The sequence below is a fragment of the Scylla paramamosain genome, chromosome 24 (assembly GCF_035594125.1).
Source record: "Scylla paramamosain isolate STU-SP2022 chromosome 24, ASM3559412v1, whole genome shotgun sequence".
NCBI classification, from domain to species: Eukaryota; Metazoa; Arthropoda; class Malacostraca; order Decapoda; family Portunidae; genus Scylla; species Scylla paramamosain.
In genome coordinates this window covers 1,400,014-1,422,002 of record NC_087174.1, presented here as the reverse complement: position 1 = coordinate 1,422,002, position 21,989 = coordinate 1,400,014, and the positions used below count along the sequence as shown (strand labels likewise).

General features: G+C 43.7%; 1 protein-coding gene across 9 annotated transcripts in view; it reads right to left on the bottom strand.

Moving 5' to 3' along the window:
- The window catches only part of LOC135112560 (nephrin-like), a 216,705-nt gene that overhangs the window by 149,085 nt on the left and 45,631 nt on the right, over positions 1-21,989 (bottom strand). For all 9 annotated transcript variants that reach the window (XM_064027015.1, XM_064027014.1, XM_064027011.1 and 6 more), the window contains exon 2: positions 937-1,074. In XM_064027015.1, the coding sequence (XP_063883085.1) occupies positions 937-1,074 (138 nt within the window). The remainder of the gene's footprint in view (positions 1-936; positions 1,075-21,989) is intronic.

Genomic DNA, 21,989 nt, shown 5'->3' with positions numbered 1-21,989 from the left:
AAGCAAACACATTTCCCCTTAAGCTGTTGCCATCACTACTAATCTAATAAGGAAGGGTAACGCGTTTCTCTCTCTCTCTCTCTCTCTCTCTCTCTCTTTCTCTCTCTCTCTCTCTCTCTCTCTCTCTCTCTCTCTCTCTCTCTCTCTCTCTCTCTCTCTCTCTCTCTCTCTCTCTCTCTCTCTGTGTGTGTGTGTGTGTGTGTGTGTTTATACCGCTAGATGAATGAATTTTTTCCTTCGTTTTCTGTTCGTCAATCCAAATGCTTTCCGGTTCCTCATGCTTCAGCTTTAGGGTAACTTTTATATTTTATTCAATTTCGTTATCACCACGGTTGTTGTTCTACGCACATCGTAAACACTAACAAGGAAACATTTCAACATGATGACATTTGTGAGCTACATTTTTACGCGGAAAAATGAAGACAGTTCCAGGGAAGGAAAATAAAGACACATTCCCTCCCTCTCCCTCTTCCTGTTAACAGCTGCGCTCATGTTTCCACCTCATGCTTGTGTAATCTCCTCCTGTTTTTCCTTCCCAACAAAGAAGTATCCGTCCAGGTACTGAATAACAAATACAATATAGAAATCAGCCACATACAGAAAAAAAAATCCTTGAATCGAGAAACAATTATTACTTTTGTTATCTCATTACTGAGATACAACAGGAAACAACATTTGATCCTCTTTCGAATTTATATGTCTCTCTTTGCAGCCGGAAAATACTCACTTTCTATAACGTTCAAGGACATTTATCTATCGCACCTAGAAAGGAATCTTCTCAATGAAACATACCAGCTTCTCGTTTTGTTTAAAATTACCATTGTGCAATAACTGTGTTCTCCCATCCTCCTCTTCACATTCCTCCTGCTCTTACCCAGCCGATATTAAACCGATATTCCCTTCTCATCCATAACGAAGTAGGAGTAGATGACTTACCCAACACGAAGCCGTCCTTGGCCCACTGGACACGGCCAGCCTGGTTGCCCACTTCACACTTGATAATAGCGACGTTGCCCTCGATGACACGCTGATTCTCGGGAGCATTACGGAAATGCTGCTTCTGCTGAGCCCAGGCTGTGGAGGAAGAGAGTGGCGGTTAGTTGCTATCCGTTCAACACATACACACACACACACACATGCACACGCACACACCAAAAAAAAAATCCTTGAAAAACGAAATACTGAGGAAAGGAAAACATTCTGAATATAAACAAAGGAAAACAGAGGAAGGAAGGGAAGCAACGTGAGTAAAAGTTATAGGAGTAATGGAGAAGGAGAAGGAAGAGGAGGAGGAGGAGAGGAGGAAGAGGAAGAAGAGGAGTTCAAAGAGGGTGTGAGGCAAGGGAATATAATAGAGCAAAAGAGAAAGTACTTATTGTGTGATGTGCAAAATATCACTATGTGGAGCTCAGAGAGAGAGAGAGAGAGAGAGAGAGAGAGAGAGAGAGAGAGAGAGAGAGAGAGAGAAAGAGAGAGAGAGAGGGCAATAAAAGAATACATGCCAAACCCGTGGGGCACGCAAGGGAAACAAACAAATAAAAGTACAAAATATGAAGGCAAGTTTAAAAATCGTACACAACGACAGGAAAAGAAAAGAAAGTATGGGGAAAAAATGACACAAAACATATACGTCTGAATATAAAGGGGAAAAATACGAAATAGAATCCCCACAATTTCAGAGTTTCCTCCCAGTTTTCTTTGATTTTTTTTTTCCTTAACACAATATCAGTCAAAATGTTTTAGAAGTTACCACGGTCCATTTCCCCAGTTAGTCCTTCTTTGCAGCCTTCTTTATCGGCGATTTAATTTGTTGTCTGGAAACTCGAAGGACCTCAATGCCCTTCCCAGCAAAAGGAAATTCAGTACATCTTTCCTTTGTCAAGAGAAACAACGTTGATTTGGCAGGTGGGATCAAAGCGATTGAGTACTCTCTCCTCTCTCTCTCTCTCTCTCTCTCTCTCTCTCTCTCTCTCTCTCTCTCTCTCTCTCTCTCTCACACACACACACACACACAGAGACAGGTGGTATGGCATAATTAGTCTGGAATTGGACCATACCTGAGTTGTCAGCAAGATCACAAGACGCAGTTTCTACAGCCATCAAGTGTAGAAGATGGCTTGTAGGCGGTGAAGGACGGGAGGGAAGGGAGATACCTCGGTTTGGGGGATGGAAAGGGCAAAGAGGGACGTTCTTGTGTAGGTTGGAGAGAGAGAGAGAGAGAGAGAGAGAGAGAGAGAGAGAGGAGAGAGAGGAGAGAGAGAGAGAGAGGAGAGAGAGAGAGAGAGAGAGAGAGAGAGAGAGAGAGAGAGAGAGAGAGAGAGAGAGATAGGGCATTGTGTGTTTCCGACTCTATGCATGTTACTGACACAAAACTAATGGCAATTTGATTCAGTGAGTTAATATTATTCACATTCATTCCTATGCCGCTTAATGGATTTGCTGGCGACTAGATAATTAATAAATAAACAGTATATAAATAAAGTCATTCTTTCATAACACGAACAACAATAACAAAAAGGAGAAAAAAGGGAGATATACACCTATATTCAGTTCCATTATTCATTTGAGACATTTTTTTTTTTTCCCTGCGTCGAGCTGGAAAAAAATATCACGGCAGTAAATCTAAACATCGCCTTTACAAAAAATATTTATGCGCACATTTATTGAACGCCTTCGAGAAATTATATGAAAAAACTGCTCCGGTTATACAAATTTCTTCACTTAGGATAATGTATTGAGCAAGTCCGATCCTTTTCCTCTTCAATTTCCTCCTCCAAGTCTTGGGAAACTCGGCGTTCATCAGTCTTTCCTTCGTTCCTAATGCACCATCGTTAACCTGAGGCAGGTGGCGGGTGTCTCCCTTTCGCTCTAATAATTGGGTGTGTCTAATCGTCCTATAATGATGGGTGATCAGTCGCGTCTCGGGATGAAATTGGGGCTAGTTACGATCTCCAAATGGTCGTTAGGCCTGACCGTGGAAAATTAATGCCCATCTCTCTCTCTCTCTCTCTCTCTCTCTCTCTCTCTCTCTCTCTCTCTCTCTCTCTCTCTCTCTCTCTCTCTTTCGTCTTTCTAATTTATGCCTCTCCCTCTTCCTTGTTTTCCACGTTCTTTCTCCCTGCGATACATCTCCATCCTTTCCTCTCCCCATCCTTTCTAATCTCCGTGCGCCTCCCCTCCCTTCCTCTCTCCGCGTTGTCCTTTTCAGCCGTAGAAGAGGCCCCGCCCTTCCCCAGGTGCTCCACAGGCTTACCTTTCCGTGCTACAGTTTCACGCATGAGGTGGAGATAATGGAACGTAATTATAAGGAATTACGAGGAGAGACAAATACCTGTTGGATAAGGACGGTGTTCCGGTGAGCCTCGGGAAGGGAATGTTTTGGTGATTTTGATTTACGTGACGAAATTAGCATGTGTGTTAACGTGGTCTGAGTGGTCATGACAATGATTAACTGTAGGGAGAGTCTTAGGCACGCGTACACACACACACACACACACACACACACACACACACACACACACACACACACACACACACACGGCACACTCTTTCTCTCGGGCGTGTCTTTCCCTGAATCCCTCCTACACACACGCACACGGACACACACACACACACACACACACACACACGCCAAGCATTCACTCACCTCTATTGAATCGCCTCTTCAATTACTGATTCTATTCCGCCGGGTTAAGCCAGGTCGTCTAGCTCAACTCTAAGCCACCAGGCGTACCCAAGTCACCAGGGAATGTCACCCAGGCATCTCCCGCCTCGCACTTGGTAAGAATTGGGCGTATACTTTTCGTTCTGTACGTACAATAGCATTTGTTTTATCAGTTATCCTTCCGAGACTTCTTTGGCATTAGCAGATCGCTCACGGCACAATGGAAACCGTTCTCGATGACAGAATATACATTTGTAGTGAGAGAGAGAGAGAGAGAGAGAGAGAGAGAGAGAGAGAGAGAGAGAGAGAGAGAGAGAGAGAGAGAGAGAGAGTCGCTAAGTGCTCGGCGATGCGGCAGGCTGGTGAGAGGGTGCTACTATGAAACAATAACGCCAGCTATCAGTGCGTAAAACGAGCGAAAGCCGCCAGATAAATAAACAGGTTATCATCTAAGACGAGCCTGAGCTGCGTTAAGTGGCGGAAAACTAAATCATTCTCGCATCGGCTATGAGACGAGATTTTGCAGTGGAGGCAGTGAGGAGTTCGCGAGGAACGGAGGAACAAAGGCAATGTAATCAGCAAATTGAAGCGAGTAATTGCTCGTTAATCGACCTCATGTGCTTTCAAAAGTCCCGCTGGGCTCCCGGCATCGACTTTACAACGCGAATTATATTAAATGGAAGAGTCTATGTCCATTACTTGCGCCAGTCAGTGCGAGTGTGTGGAGCTGATGGCCTGAGTGTGAGGAGGGGGGAGCGGTGAGGGGCACTCAGGGTACTGAGAGAGAGAGAGAGAGAGAGAGAGAGAGAGAGAGAGAGAGAGAGAGAGAGAGAGAGAGAGAGAGAGAGAGAGAGAGATTCCACCATGGTATATATATATATATATATATATATATATATATATATATATATATATATATATATATATATATATATATATATATATATATATATAAAGGTGTGAGGTGAATTATTACTCATAATACTGGTATGTAATTACAGGTGTGTGCTATGTTATTCTTTCCCTTCTTCCCTCTCCGCAAAGAAATGGAGAGGGGAGTGTGTGTGTGTGTGTGTGTGTGTGTGTGTGTGTGTGTGTGTGTGTGTGTGTGTGTGTGTGTGTGTGTGTGTGTGTATGTGAGGGAGGAGGCGGCAGTGCGTAACAATGTGTAAGGGAAGAAATATTGTCAAACTAGTAATATGATCCAACAGGGAGGATAATTTACTTCTACATAGAGACACACTTTCTTTTTCCTTTTCTGTTCATTGCACTCTGGCTCCCCTTCCTCCATGCCTGCCGTCACTTTCCTCAACTTTTCCTGGAACTCTTATTTTTCTTCTTTTATTCCTTCTCTTCTTACTTTGCCATCTCCAGCTCGTGCTTTTTTTCTTCTTCCTATTTCTCTGTTTTCTTCCCCTTCCCCCGAATCTTTGCAATCACATTCAGCCATTTCTCTTATTCTTTCTCTTTCTACACATTCTTCTTTCAGGATTTCCTATTTTCTTTTCCTAGTTTGTCTCATTCCTCTCCTCCTCCTCCTCCTCCTTTTCCTCCTCCTCCACTTCTCTTCTCACTTCAGCGAGAGGCACCCAACATTCCCAACTTTCCTATCAGTAGAAGTGACTCGAGCCATAAGTTAAAAGTAGTCGTGAACGATACGACCAGTGTTCATAAAGTTGACAAAAAAAAAAAAAAGACACTGTATGGATCAATTTTCTTAGATAGTTAAGAGATTTTTTTTTCTTTCATTTATTTATTTTTTAAGTCTAGATACTTCAACTTTACTCTCATTCATTTCCATCGTCTCTACACTGGATTATAGTGCCACTGGGCTTCTCCACCTCACTTCCCGTTCAGGACTATTTTTATTCTATTTTCTTTCACGCCGCGCTTGATCCAGTCTTATGTGTGACGTTGTTAATGCCGGGAACCTTTACAACCACTGAGTTATAGGCATTCATTCGCACTGCTTCTTAGCAGCAGGTAAAGGTCAGATGCCTCACGCTGCAGCCTCGATGTAAACAGGTGAGAGAGAGAGAGAGAGAGAGAGAGAGAGAGAGAGAGAGAGAGAGAGAGAGAGAGAGAGAGAGAGAGAGAGAGAGAGAGAGAGAGAGAGAGAGAGAGAGAGAGAGAGAGAGAGAGACAGACAGAGAGAGAATGTGTGTGTGTAACAGATTGTTACTAGTAGCTTAGAAATACATTATGGTTTCTCTCTATGCTCTTAAGTCTTCTGACCTATATCTTTGATATTTAAGCTCTCACGCGCGCGCGCGCGCACGCTCGCACGCACACACGCACGGGCACACACACACACACACACACACACACACACACACACACACACACACACACACACACACACACACACACACATTTTTATCTTGTTCAACTCTATTGCAGTCAGACCACCCTCAGTGTGTGTGTGTGTGTGTATGTGTGTGTGTGTGTTCTATGTTGACGCAACGGAGGGTGACGGAGTCTTTGTTAGCAGGCAAGGAAGCTGACGACCTTAGCAGCGGGTCAAGGCAGGATTACGCCGGCGCTGTGTTACCTGCTCTTCTGCTGACCCACATTGTACCGCACAGATTTACCTTTTTTCTTGGTCTTTGTGTTTGTGTCTGTGTGTGTCTGTGTGTGTGTGTGTGTGTGTGTGTGTGTGTGTGTGTGTGTGTGTGTGTGTGTGTGTGTGTGTGTGTCCCATGTACGTACACTCCCTCATTTAGCCAAAAAGGGTGTCGGTCTGTTCCTCGCGGGGCTAAACATTCAACAAAGAGGGGCACTAACAGGTACTCTTGAGGTACTGAATACTCTGTTTCGGTTAACGTGAAGTGACTAGCTAACTTATCGAGAAACTCAACTTCAAAAGTCATAAACAACAACAACAACAATATCACACACACACGCACACACGTTACTGAAACCACATAAACAAGAAGCGCAGTAATTGTTTTTTGTGATCAGTGGATATTATTAAGTCATATTGCACTTCCCTTTATATAACGTACAGTGAAGGGCGGCGCTCAAAGAAAGTTTCCAGGATAGATAGCGGGTCACAACAACACGAGACAAAGGTTGAAGGGGGATGTAGTTCACAGAGGACGGGGAGAAACAAGGAAAAGGTGCGGTGGGTGTGGAAGGTAAAGGTATAACGACCTCCACCAACACCACCACTCTTCACTCCTCGCTCTCCTCCTCCACTTCCTCCTACTTCTATCTATCCACACCGTCTCTCTCTCTCTCTCTCTCTCTCTCTCTCTCTCTCTCTCTCTCTCTCTCTCTCTCTCTCTCTCACCATTCCTCACTCACGCCAACCCTCACCGTCTCTTGCTAATTAATTTCCTTCTTGAGCATGCAACCATTGATTAGAAGAGAGAGAGAGAGAGAGAGAGAGAGAGAGAGAGAGAGAGAGAGAGAGAGAGAGAGAGAGAGAGAGAGAGAGAGAGAGAGAGAGAGAGAGAGAGAGAGAGAGAGAGAGAAAAGAGGGGCAGGAATGGGGACCTGTAGGAAGGACAAGGAGATTGAGGAGCCTGAGACGTGAGAGTAAGCTTAAGGAATTCCACTCGAAGCTTCCAAATTCTTGCGCACACCAAGACGCTTCGCTGTGCGTCTGTTCTTATAAGATTTCACGCCTAAGGCTTCACTTCCCCTTGCTGGCACCGAATTCCTCCTTCACCCTAACAAGTAACAGGAAACAGTTAGAATTGTTACGCAAACGCAAAATTTCGTTTCCCTTCTTTTAAAGAGTAAAAGTCCATGAGGTATTTCTTCTACAATACATAAATATAAAGATAAGTGATGTCTGTGTTCCCTAACATATTTGTCAAAAGTGAAAAATACAAATGAAGTCACTGAATGAAAAGGGAGGCAGTGTTTTGTATACACATTGGAACATGTAATCGGGAAGATCATAAAGACGTGTATCTAATAGCATACAAATCTATAGGATAACAACAACAACAACAACAACAACAACAACAATAATATCACCATCATAAAAACAGAAGACTGATTATTCTTTATGACGAATACCTCGTTAAAATGCAACTATTTTAGGGTAAACACAGATCTTGTATTATAACTGATTCCCCTAGAGGGCTACAAATGAGTCCCGTGAGTGCTGATGAGCCTATTAAAGGTCCTGATGAAGCCCGCAATATACGTACAACAGATGAGGAGATCCCTGACCACCACCTGCACGTATATCAAATGAGAGAAATCTCTCTCTCTCTTTCTAAGAAGAATCCTGTTAAGATATAAAAAAGGATTCAATACACAAAGCAAGAAAATGATGCTAAAAATTCATGATCTCAACTCAGCGTTTGTTTCCATTTTTTTTTCTTTTGCCCGGGTAAAACTGGAGCAAATTAACCGTTTTAATTAATACGGTAAAGAACTATTTACATCCGACTGTAAAAGGTCATTTATTCATTAGAGCTGAGGAACAAATGAAATATACGTAGCTCGGAAAAACAACCTTGACTCTTAAGGAGAACAAACAACAATCCCTCACAAAAACACCAGCCAAGAGCCACACGGGAAAACATCGGCGTAGCAGGAATACAAAAATATGGATTCATGATCAACGAAAATAAAAGAATAAGAGGATTTGGCTTCACAGAGGTGAACGGTATGAAAAGAGTGAGCTGCTGTTTGCCTTCTTAAATATTCATTTTAGACAAATACAAAAGCCGCACTGCTGGCCATTCGCCTTCCGTGGGAGTGAGGGAGGAATGGAAATAGTTACTGCGGTGAGGAACGAGAAAGGTATTGAATAAAGGAAAGAAGAAAGAACAGAGGCATCCATACTATCTTTTTGCTGAGGCGGTGGAGCTAGGGCAGGCTAGGGGGCACATGAAAGAGGACTGACTGATTCCCTTGGGCTTGTGAACCGGGGTACATAATAAACGACGTTCATTAACCTAGAAAAATAGGGGCAAATGTTGAGTTAGTCATAGACAAACACGATCTTGTGTGCCGCGAGTCAACAGCGGCCCTCGACCATACATTAATTGGAACTTAATTAAGAGGAAAACAAACTTCACTCGAGAAGAAAAATTAGTCATAATTGAATTCCAAACTCATTTTGAGGCAAACCGGTAACCTCCATCTAACTCTTTGGGTGTTATTGTACCTCTGAGGAAAATTTCGAGACACGAGATTTAAGTTAAAAGGATTTTTAAGAAAAGAATGAGTAGAACAAACGAGCAGACGACTGGCACCACTACTGTAAGTACTATGAGGAACGCTTTAGTCAGGAGTGGTCGTGCACAACGTATTGAGATGGATCAGTCTCTCTCTCTCTCTCTCTCTCTCTCTCTCTCTCTCTCTCTCTCTCTCTCTCTCTCTCTCTCTCTCTCTCTCTCTCTCTCTCTACCTTGACATGCTCTGTGCAATATTCATCTTCACTAATATTCCGGATCGGCCTAGGCACCTGGCCGCTCCCCGCCACCTTCCTCGGCGCTATCTAATGTTCTTAGCAATATCAGAGGAGCATCAAAGATGAAGACACGCGGAAATTAAGTTCACTCTGCCTTCTGTGGATCCAGTCAATACTCTCTCTCTCTCTCTCTCTCTCTCTCTCTCTCTCTCTCTCTCTCTCTCTCTCTCTCTCTCTCTCTCTCTCTCTTCTAGCTCGAACAACCTGTTCCCGCTCTACTTATATCTTATATATATATATATATATATATATATATATATATATATATATATATATATATATATATATATATATATATATATATATATATATATATATATATATATATATATATATATATATATATATATATATATATATTGTGTGTGTGTGTGTGTGTGTGTGTTATAGTGCCTCCATTATATTTGGTTCTTTTAAATACGGACTTCACCGAACCTGAACTTCGGGTGAAACAGATAGAAAACTATATACAGGAGGAGTCTGTCCTTAATATGAAACTGTAAATAAGACAACAAGGAAATTGGGTCGCAGGCACGGGACACTTTTCCCTTACAGCGACATAGATATTCAGGGTCGCCTTCAGCCCTTTGTTTAAAAACTTAATTTAATAAACATTGATGTATCTGGAAAACGTGTCTCTTATCATCATGCTCGGATATATATATATATATATATATATATATATATATATATATATATATATATATATATATATATATATATATATATATATATATATATATATATATATATATATATATATATATATATATATATATATATAAGCTTAATGAAATTTGAGTTGGAGCAATCTTTACCTTGATGGAGCAGTTTACACACCTTCAGCCTTGACGAGAGCGCCGCTCTTGAGCGTGCTGCCTATCCATCAGCGAATGGTGAAAGATATTCACAAACGTATCACGGAAATGAAACGTTAACTGAACTTCAAAGTTCAGGAAAATCTCCGCGACGAAAGCGGTCTTTCCCTGAGGAGGGAATGAAAAGAAGCTGAGAAAAGTTGCACCAAAGAGTTTAGGGCAAACATGGGTGCAACTCCATTGACCAAAGCAATTACTCTGCAGATTGAATTCCTCTTTGGAGGCCGAGGTATTGATTACTGGTGACCGGGCAGCGGCGGGCAGCTGGCGCGGTGCGTGGGGCAACGGCCCTCGGTAAAGCTGAAGAATATCAATACGCAAATTAGGAGGGGTGGATGGCACAGGGTGGCACCACAACTAAAAGCAGAGCGAGGGAAAAACACCACCTGAACATTTGCAAATATTATTTAAAACCATTGAATAAATATTTGTAAGTAACAACAGACACAGTAATAAAAGAAATAAAAAAAAAACAATGAGACCAATATGCTTAAAAGACACACGGAAAACTGAGTTGGCGGTTTAAAGTAACTTGGTCGCTGACGACGACTGACGCCCCTGACAGGTGAAAGGAAAAAATAAAGTTGTCTCCAAGGCTCCCTATTGAGAACAGAGGGAAGAGAACGTGACATATCACTTTATTTCCCTAACCTATACCTTCATCTTGAGTTGAAAGTTATCATTGTCTTCGGATTAACCACACAGACCTTTGCATTACTTCGCTGCGAAACAAATGTTTATTCGTGTTGGTTCATGATACTTTATTTCCTTGAAGAAATGTTTACAGACTTAAAGGAATCATATTCAAGACAAAGATGGCGGAACGACGAGCGGAAAGGGAAGAAAACACGGCAGAGAGAGGCTGACGCGAGGAGGGGAGGAGGGTGGCCAGTGGAAACAACAATATGCTGGATGAAAAAAAGAGGGTGGGGACATCTGAGTGTGTGGTATGGGAGATTGGATGGAAGGTGTGTAGGAGAGGAAGGTGGAGGAGGATGAAGAGGAGGGATGAGGGAGAGACAAGAGTTGAGGATGGCGGTTGGCGGTAACATTAGAGCGGCTTTCATCCCAGGCTCACATTCTGGGCCCAGGGAGCCTCGCTGAGCCTTAATGAGCTCTCCTGCGGCTCTCACCGGAGCCCAACACACTGGCCGTCGCCAGGCGCACCGACACGACCAATGCCTCCAATAACACCAGCCTAATTGGCTCTACAACGCCAGTTTCTGGTATGCCACTGGCCGCCGCCCGCATTGCTATTCACATGCAAGTACTAAACACACCTAACGTCAGAATGAACCTCAAAATTGTCCTGCCACCCAATACCCACAAACCGCAAATAATATATATATATATATATATATATATATATATATATATATATATATATATATATATATATATATATATATATATATATATATATATATATATATATATATATATATATATATATATATATATATAATTCTTACAAACGTACACACACACACACACACACACACACACACACACACACACACACACACACACACACACACACACACACACGAAATTCAATTCAGAGAGTCCCGGTCGCCTCCGCCCACAGCCAGTCACGAGCGTCTCACCTTCTCAAAGAATCATCGAGCTTCTCATCTAATTATGAGACGCCACCCCCGCCCCTCCTGCTGCGGCCACCTCGCCCACCACAATCAAGAGGTCTCCACTTAAAACCACAGCGTCCAGTGTTGCCTCGCATTCATCGTCTGTCTGGCCATTGATCCGTCAGCGTCTGCGGGGGATAATTTTCTTAAGCCTATTGGAAGGGAAGCAGGAGCCTCTGTGATTCCCTTCCAAGTCACCTCCTCTCAAGACGTTGATCCATACTCGCCCCTTTGTTTATTCACGGTGAGTACTATAACCTCTTTCTCTCTCTCTCTCTCTCTCTCTCTCTCTCTCTCTCTCTCTCTCTCTCTCTCTCTCTCTCACTCTAATTAAGTGTCAACAAGGTCATCAATTCTTCCGCCTCGTAGCACGTCTCAACACATTCCTCGGCCTCAAGGAATAACCCAATCTAGCGACAACGCATCTAGTATGTCCCTCCCAGCTTCCCCTCACACGTGCGAGATTATATAGCACTGTCGAGAGGACGGAAGGGGAGGAAGGCGGGCAGAAGGGATGCAAATACTAGAGAGTGAACACAGATGGGACGGCAATGCACACAAGGCTGAAAGATAGGAAGAAGAAAAGAAAGAAGATATGCAAAAATGAAAAAATAAAATAAAATAAAAGCGAACAAGCAAGTAAAATGGACAAAAAAATAGACAATAAGATAAAAAAAAAAAGGTAATAGAAAAAAGTTAAGCAAGTAGGACATTGGAAGGGAAAGGAGAAAGAGGGCAAGATCTTAATTTGAAAGTAAGAACGAATAATAAAAGAGGACAAAAGGAGGAAGGAAACTAGGAAGGCAGAAGTATGATAACCAGGCCGCAAGGGATTCAGGCAGACGGTACGGAGATCCAGGGAGGCATTCAGAGGGTCGGGAGATATAGACGAGGGAGGCTGGGTGGTGCATGGAGGAAAAGTAAGGAAGGAAGGAAAGAGAGAAGGGAGTAAAGAAAGGAAGAAACGGAGAGCGCAGTAGGGGAAACGGAGAGCGCAGTAGGGGAAGAAAGGAGAAGTCTTGTTTGAGGTCCACTAATGACTGAACCACCAAACAGCTGTACTTAACGGCGGGGAGAGCAGGAGGGGAGAGGAACATTAAGCAGAAGGAGCAGGTTATTACAAGGTGTGGCATCAAAACTATGGCCCGGCTAGGATCAGGCCAGTTTCAGGAATGGAGTTCGTTTCTGCGTCCAAGTTTCTCATTGCTTGTGTGTGTGTGTGTGTGTGTGTGTGTGTGTGTGTGTGTGTGTGTGTGTGTGTGTGTGTGTGTGTGTGTGTGTGTTTGCTCCATCCGCGATCTTCCGTGGTGCGCACCTTTAAAGTTATGTTTATGAAATGAGTTACAGTTTGAGGGAGGCTGGGCGGAGGGAGGGAGGGAGGGAGGGAGGGTGCTAACTAAAATTTACAAGGGGCTAATGTGTCTGGCGATAAATTACAAAGTCTGTTGCACTACATCTTGGCGAAGCCGTAATATAAACTTGTAAGGCGCGGGTGTGCAAAATGCGTTGAGTGATCGTCTCTTCTGTTCCTCACGCAGCGTGGAAGCAACAAAGCAAGAGGGGCTGAAGGGAGGATTGTGTCAAGAACAGGAAATCGAAGATGCCCTACCATCCTCCTACTCATCTTCCTCCTCCTCCTACAGGCTGCCTCGCTCAATACACACTATTACATCATAGGCTGACTCACAGCAAACACGTCACTATCTACCACTACCTCATACCTGGCACGCTCCAGCACTGGCTACGCTCGCGGGTGTCCTTACCGTGAAAGTTCTTTAGTGTATAAATACAGGTGAAATGTGAAGTTTGCGAGGAAGAGAAGGCTAGAGAGGTAATTTCCTCTTGAGGCCAACGTAAAATGCAACAACTTTGGTCTGTTATTACCAACACAGGAGAGAGAGAGAGAGAGAGAGAGAGAGAGAGAGAGAGAGAGAGAGAGAGAGAGAGAGAGAGAGAGAGAGAGAGAGAGAGAGAGAGAGAGAGAGATAGGACAGACAGACAGACAGACAGACAGACAGACAGACAGACAGACAGAAAGAAGGACAGGCAAACGAGCATATAGACAGACAGACAGACAGACAGACAGACAGACAGAGAGAGAGGGGGGAAGAGAGAGAGAGAGAGAGAGAGAGAGAGAGAGAGAGAGAGAGAGAGAGAGAGAGAGAGAGAGAGAGAGAGAGAGAGAGAGATGTTGTAAAGTAAAATGCAAACTAAGCAAACACATTACTTAGGGGCGTATCCCAGGTTTCCGCGAAGATTAAAGTCGATATTTTAATACGAAAATCATCTCACTGTATGATTCCACAAAACAACTCCAGCAGTCAAAGGGCGGCGCGATGGTGTGCTCGGCGTCGCGTACCGGAGCACACTGATGTTTGCAGTGCTTGTTGAAGGTAATGGCAGGATGAAGTGACACTGGAGGTTACTGTAACAAATAATTACTACACGAAAGGAGCTACAAAACTTCAGAAAACACCAGTCACACAGTTTCTTTTTATCAAACACGCTTCACTCATACATAAAACTGAATGCAATCACAGTAATTACGCCAACTTTCACTCTCAGGTCAATTCATGCTGGATTGCCAGGCGACTGAGGAAAAACTGACGACACTCTCATAAAATAACACTTACCCACGTTTACATTCACATGGAACATTGACAAAAAAAGGGACATTATAAGAAAATACGACACTCATACACCCACCACTTTCCGCGACGAGATGCACCTAAAATTACCTAAGTTGTACCTTACACAGTACATTCACAGGAAACTTATGTGGGAATATTCACAGCAATTTGAGACTGAGCCCTCTTGCGATTACTTGGCGCACCCACCATCCTTCCCACTGAGAGAGAGAGAGAGAGAGAGAGAGAGAGAGAGAGAGAGAGAGAGAGAGAGAGAGAGAGAGAGAGAGAGAGAGAGGAGATTAGAAGACAGGTGGAAGAACATAAAAGCAAAACCCAGGAGGTATTATTTAACTCGGATATCAGGAAACTAATTACAAGGAGAAAATTATGCTCAACATTATCATTGAAGACAGCATGAAGTACAGGAACAACATAACAACTGTATAACATAACTGTGAAGAAAGAGAATTATGTAACAGTTCTTTCGAATAATACTGCAACAAGTGTTTTGATGATCCCTGCTAAATCTCCCCACATTTCCAGCCATTGACAGGACGCTTTTCAGTGGCGGATCTCAAATACCGTTCCTCAAGGCCGTGGGAAACAGAAGGAGCATCGTCAGCTGAAGATGACCTGATGGCACAAATGTTCCTCGCCTCCTGGGCCTCGGATACAATAGTAAAAAGGAGGAATCCCGAGGAACAAGAGAGGCGAGAAATAGCAACTTATATGTAGAAAAGGAATGTATGTTACAGTTACAGAATTAATGAAATTTCTGCCTTTTTGTGAAGAGGTGTCATGAAACTCTATAAGTGAGGCGAAGGGTGCACACATACACGGTAGATTCACGTTATGAGGGATGCGTCTATGAGAAGCACACAATGTTCCGGTGAAGTGGATTAGCGAGGACGCAGAGCTGGCGATGATGAAAGGAACGAGGTGTGGACCGAGAAGGATCGAGTGGAATGTTGGGAATTCTCGACAGAATTTACGGATTTACACAAACTGTTTCCTGGTACAGTCATCCTTAATTCGTAAGGAAAAGAAAAAAAATTATAATAATATTTCCCCTTTTTTACATCACGCTACTTGAATCTCCATAATATCAAACGTTATTAAGAAACTGGTATCTATAGAATTGTTTAAAAGATACGATTTGCTAATCCTTACGTCTCGTATATTAAACACTTGACAATTTTGATACATCATATATTTCACGTGTTTTATCCTCAGCCATCACAGTCTTTCACTTTCTTATTGCTCTCTGAAGTCACAGAATTGCCTACAGTAATTCAATATAATACTCGTATATCTTACTCCTAAACATTATTTTACAAAGATATTTTCACGCACTCCAGTGTTTGTTTATTTTGTCCAGCGCCAACACTTTTGATAGACAGGAAAGGTCTGCTCAAGTTCCTGACACATTTCGGACCGTATTGAGACCGAGCGGAGTCACAGAAGGCACGCGGTTCAGGCGCAAAGGGCGAGAGTGACCCAACAAAGAAAGATGAAAGGAACACTCGAAATGAGATTCTGACGTATGACCTTCACATTTTCATCACACATTCAAATTCACACCTTTAGAATACTGTTTTCTTTCTTTCGCCAGTAATTTATTCATTCAAAAGCTCCAATTCTACTTCAAACACATATTATTAACTTCCTTACCAAACAAAGAATCATTATTTATTTACTTTTTAGTGTAATGGACTTGATTAAACGAACATGACCTCGCGTGCCAGCCTCTTGCTCCATAACCTCGACACCAGCGACCTTAAGAGCGGAATTCCAGGAGAGACTCACCCCCTTCGCGCCTTGCGGTGACCACAATGCACGGTTTTGGAGAGATTAAGACCCAAACCCCCCACGCGTCTCGACTCAGGTAAAGGAGAAAGCCACACCAATAGTGTACCCAGCAGCCCGCCACAGAGCGCTTCACAATGTCTGAGGTAAGCCATGCCCTCCTCCCTCTCACTCACTCTCCCTCGTGATTCCGACACCAAAGAAAAATACGGGACTTGTGGGATATATGAAGCGCGTTTATATCTAGAATACGACCTATATTGAGTCCAGGCCACCCACACTTCCCCTCTCTAGTCCACACACTATTCATCCACCTACCCACCCACACCAAAACTCGCACACACCTCATCCGCCCACATCCCTGCCCGCCATCATTCTCGCCCACGCCGCCGCGCACTCAGTTATTGCCACCCACACTCACCAGTTAAATATTCTCAAGGCCTCGCACTGAGAGGACTGAGATATGGCGGAGAGACTAAAACAACGCCGCTAACGAGTGATATTAAGGTGCTATACTAGACACTTACGGGGTAAAATGCAAGGGCAGAGAGAGAGAGAGAGAGAGAGAGAGAGAGAGAGAGAGAGAGAGAGAGAGAGAGAGAGAGAGAGAGAGAGAGAGAGAGAGAGAGAGAGAGAGAGAGAGAGAGATTCTAAAGACCGAAAATTTGAGAAAACACTTTACATTTAGCAGATAAAACACACAAAAATTAAACAAAAACACGAAGAAGGACGCTCTAAACATTGTTCTGAGATGGGAACCTCCAGTTTCTTTCAATTTCGACCAAAAAAAAATGGAGGAAGTGACAATAGTAAGGGGGAGGCATGAGGTGTGGAAATAGACAAAGAATTCCAAGGGGAACGTAGAGACGGAGAAAGGGGAGGAAAGGATGAGGAATGAACAAAAGCGACAGGAGAGAAAGAGAAAGACATTGGGCTGGGGAGAAAGTAGAAGGTGATTTAGTAAAAAGAAATGTTACAAAAATATTCGCACATGACTGACCGATAGATGGATTAAACACACATGGGTATCTGTATCATATGTGTGAGTTTGCCTACATGTTTGAACGGATGCTGTGCGAACTGGCATTGTTTACGTGTACAGCGTCGGTTTTGCGTGCATTTCTCGACGTGCATGTGTGTGCCGCTCGGCGTGTACAGAGTGACAGGATAAAAGCACCACAAAGGGAGACAAGTGGTGGTGATCTTGTCAGGTTCTTCCTCCTCCCCCTCCTCCTTCTCCCTTTCCTTATCTCTCCACATTCTCCTCCTTTCTTGTCACCCTCCCTCTCTCCTCCGTTCTTCCTCATTTCTCCTCTTTCACTCTTTCCGCATTTCTTCCTCCTCCTTCTCCTCTTTCTCAACCCATGAACACACAGGGGAATACTGACAAAGTCGTATCTTTTTTTTTCTTTTTTGTTTTTTTTTGTTTTTTTTTGTAAGAGAGAGAGAGAGAGAGAGAGAGAGAGAGAGAGAGAGAGAGAGAGAGAGAGAGAGAGAGAGAGAGAGAGAGAGAGAGAGATATTACCCTATATTCCAAATGCTTTCCTCGTGAAGCTTGTGGTATTTTTTCTTTAATCGCAAGTGAATCATTACATGAATGTCCATGCATTCCCTTCATTTGACCGTAGGTAACTGATATGTTCAATTCGTAAAGTGTATATCAAAAGTTAGTTGGATGTTGGTGTTTAGTTCCTCTCCTTCTTCGTCCTCATTTACATTTTCTCATACACACACACACACACACACACACACACACACACACACACACACACACACGAGCTCATCGCCTTCCTCCTCCTTGTTGTTCATTTTACATTTTCTGCTTCTCCTTCCCCTTGACTTCCTTCCTTCGCCCAGACATGAAACGCAAGACATCCAGACGAGCCACGCACACTTTTCCTCCCTGTCCTCCTCCCAATCCTCCCTCTGCTGCTGCTGCTGCTGCTGCAGACCTCAGCAAGCGGCAGCGGCGGCCGCCGGAAATTGGTCAGTGTATCAGTGAGTTAAACGTGGGAACTTTTTCCACGAGAATTCATTAGTTTTTTTTTCTTCCCATGGGAGCTACCGACTACACTAGTATCTGCTTAACACATTCAGAAAGAGAGAGAGAGAGAGAGAGAGAGAGAGAGAGAGAGAGAGAGAGAGAGAGAGAGAGAGAGAGAGAGAGAGAGAGAGAGAGAGAGAGAGAGAGAGAGAGAGAGAGAGAGAGAGAGAGAGAGAGAGAGAGAGAGAGAGAGAGAGAGAGAGAGAGGGATTTACATTTAATCATGGATAACAGTCAGTTATAAGAGTTGGTGTAAGAATGCTGAATAAACGAGGCGGCTTCACCACCCACTACCACTACCCAGTTCTCTGCCTCGTCGCTATTCTTGCACACAGAATTTTCCAAAGCGCAATACCCCTGCAAGACACGCCCTCCACATTCCTCCACGGCCACACACGCGTCCCTCCTGACCTTGACCTTCATTCGTCAGCCACACATCGTTTATTCAGCCACTGCATGTCGCTGACCTTCAACAGCTTGATGCTTTTATCCACACAATCAATAAAACCCTTCAACTCTGAGCCCCGGTGTGCATGGAGCCGTGAATGCTACGTTAACTCTTAAAAGTAACCCACGGCAGCGCCCACCAATACGTTTTTTTCGCGAGGGAGACATCGGGTAGTGGACCGTAAAACAGCAACATCATGCGTCTCTGGGGAACAAGATGACTTGGCAGCAGCACGTACTTCATCACTCCTGGTGAGATACTCGTCCCTCCCTAGCAGGTTGCTCTCCCAAGACATGCAATATGCTGGCCCGTCCAGAACCAATATCTGACTCGTTCGACATCAACATATTCTTCTAAACCACAAGATACGGCTTGGCCTTTTCATGATCGTACTTTGACTATTACATTCCCTGGAGTGGAAAGGAAGAAATAGTTTTCATCATTGAAGATTGAAAGAAGTAAAAGAATGTTTCTTTCTTACCCATGTCCATGAACACACTGTGCGCACAAGAAAGAAATATATATACCAATTTAAAATGATAGATTGTAGACAGTTTTGAGGGATCCTCGCCTCCTATAGTGAGCGAGATGGTTTCAGGGGCTCGGCATCGTTCAGAGGCTTATGAGGAAAAGCCATTAAGAATATATCGCTGTGCCTCCACCCAATCTTAAGGCTTCCCACGCGTTCTTCTTAGTGTATCTCAAGAATCATTTGAGCTTCGAAGGGAGGGATGGAAGGGAAAACATTGGGTGAGGGACCAACTTAATTCCCTTTATTGCTGAAGTCTGACACACGGCTGCCCTTAAAAATGGTCTTGAGGACTTCGTAAAACAAACTTAGTCGTCAAGTAATCCTCTTAGGGCGACGCCGAGTGCCGTAACAAAGATCGACTTCTTTCTACGGCCAAGTGATAGGACGCCCTGGATTTGTCTTTCCACAACTACTTTAATGATGGGACTCCGATTTCCACCTTCTGCCGGGGGTCGGAAGAAGTTAATTAAACTTGCGAGGGAAGGAAACAAACGAAGCGCTATGGAACTGTTACTATTAAGCGTGGGAAATGTGTTACGTGAAGAAGTAACACGCTGGGAGGCAAGCGGGTGCACAGAGTAATGGTATGAAGCCTGCATTTTTCTTCATTTCTTTCTTTCTTATTTTTCTCTTTCATTTCCCACGATATCCCAGCACGAGACAAACAGATCCACTCCGCGCCACAGACGGGATTCATCTGCTGCATGCTCGCGTTTCCATCACATATTCCCGCTCGCTGCTTCACCACGAGGAAAGTGCATTAAGCCGGAAATCCAAACATGTACACTAAAGGGCTAATCACGTTATGTATTAATCCGTTTTGTTACTGATAACTCGCTGCCATGAATAGGGTATACATGCGCACTGTACTCCACTGACTTGGCATGCTTCCCCTACCTCTGAAAGCACGGATGTTGTTCATGTGCAGGAAATACGATACTAAATTTGACGTGAGTAAAACTGAAGGAAAACAGTGTCGGTGTCATTTTTTTTTGTCACGAACCTATAATTAATTTCACCTGTCTTGTCTTTTCATTGCAGAGATAATGTCTTCTTATAATCATACGCAAGAACGAGAACATACGATTTTACTGAACATAGGAAAAAAAAATTCAAATAATGTAAAAACGCATTTATAGAATATATGTAATTAAAGGCACATTGGTTACGCGGGCACAAAAAGCAATTCCCTTTTGAAGTGGCGCCATTTGATAAACGTGAACTCAGCAGATTTATTGTAAATTGGAAGGTGAGGCAGGGGAGCAATGCACGTGAGTATGGTCCATGTGTAAAGGTGAGATCCTATCCCGCCCTTCCGTGCCTCTATATTCACGACCACTGGCTTCCTTGTTCACGAGGGTATACTATATTCCCGGGAGCGGCTACCCCGGGTCACCTACACTACCGCTGCCCCTTTATACGCACTGCTCAAAACACGCATTTTTCGTTCAAGTATTTATATATTTGGAAAACATTTTTGCCGGTCATTCACGTAAATATGTGCCATAGAGGTGTTGATGGAATGGGAAAGGAGGGCCCGGGGTTGTTCAGGACACGGTTTTGCCGACCCACGGTGGAAACTGCAAATTTGTGTGCAAAATGTAACAAAGGAAAAATACCAGTGCAACTCCAATTACTTTGATGAACCAGTTGTCACATCCGGTGTGTGTGTGTGTGTGTGTGTGTGTGTGTGTGTGTGTGTGTGTGTGTGTGTGTGTGTGTGTGTGTGTGTGTGTGTGTGTGTGTGTGTGTGTGTGTGTGCGTGCGTGCGCGCGCTATCGTGCATATGAGAGAGAGAGAGAGAGAGAGAGAGAGAGGAGAGAGAGAGAGAGAGAGAGAGAGAGAGAGAGAGAGAGAGAGAGAGAGAGAGAGAGAGAGAGAACGGGGGACAGTCAGCCTACACGCTGGGAAGTCGGTATACTCGCACGTGCAAGCATAAGCATGCATATGAGCAAGAAAGAATGCATAAATGAATAACTATGCATATATATTAACGCATAAAACATTATGCGTTTGTATATGAGTGAGCGTTCATATATCTGCGAAAGTATGTGTACAAAATTATGAATATTTCACTTCATGTTGCACGTGAAGCGTGAAGTGCCGATGTGTGTGATTCATATTTTCTTCTCTACTTCCAATTTATGTTATGATGCATTATCCGCTTCCCTCATTACCTCCGTAATGAATATCACGCCACCAGCCTTTAACGCCACACTCATATCGTTCTTTAACTCCACACCACCTGACACCTCTGCGCTCCTGACACCACCACCAACACCCCTGGCATCCCTGTCCTCAACTTAACACTATCTGACACCACCCACCACCGGGTGTTCCTTCCCCTCTCTTGCCAACAATACACTGTCGACAGCTGCGGTACTGACCTACAATTTATACACAACAGTCACAGTTTACCTTCGGCAGTAAAATCTGAGCGAACAGCCAGACTACCGTAACACTTGCTGGATTGTATCTTGCCCTCTGTGCAAAATTCGTGGAGGAGGTAAAGGTGCATTGCCTTCTTTTCCTGTTGACTCAAATATACACCTTCATGAATATTAAGATTGTTTTCGGGGTAACCGCGTCAGGGTACAACGATTTGGTAAGAAAAATGTCCGATATAAACAGTAGCTCCGTACGTTTATTGTTTCAATCATTCCTTGCCGGTGTAAAACTTTTCAGGGTCTGCGCTTGAGTCTCCTGCAGCCGCCATTACAATATGCTATAAGCTATTAATCTCCACAATCCCCTATGTAGTGCGCCTTAATAAATTCCTATTAAGAACTAATCGATACACGCCATCGAGCGACAGCCCAATACCTTCCACTCCCCTATGCATCTATTTTCCCTACGGCCTTCCTCACGTCCTCCCGAGCCCACATCTCTTATTCCCCTCGTATCATC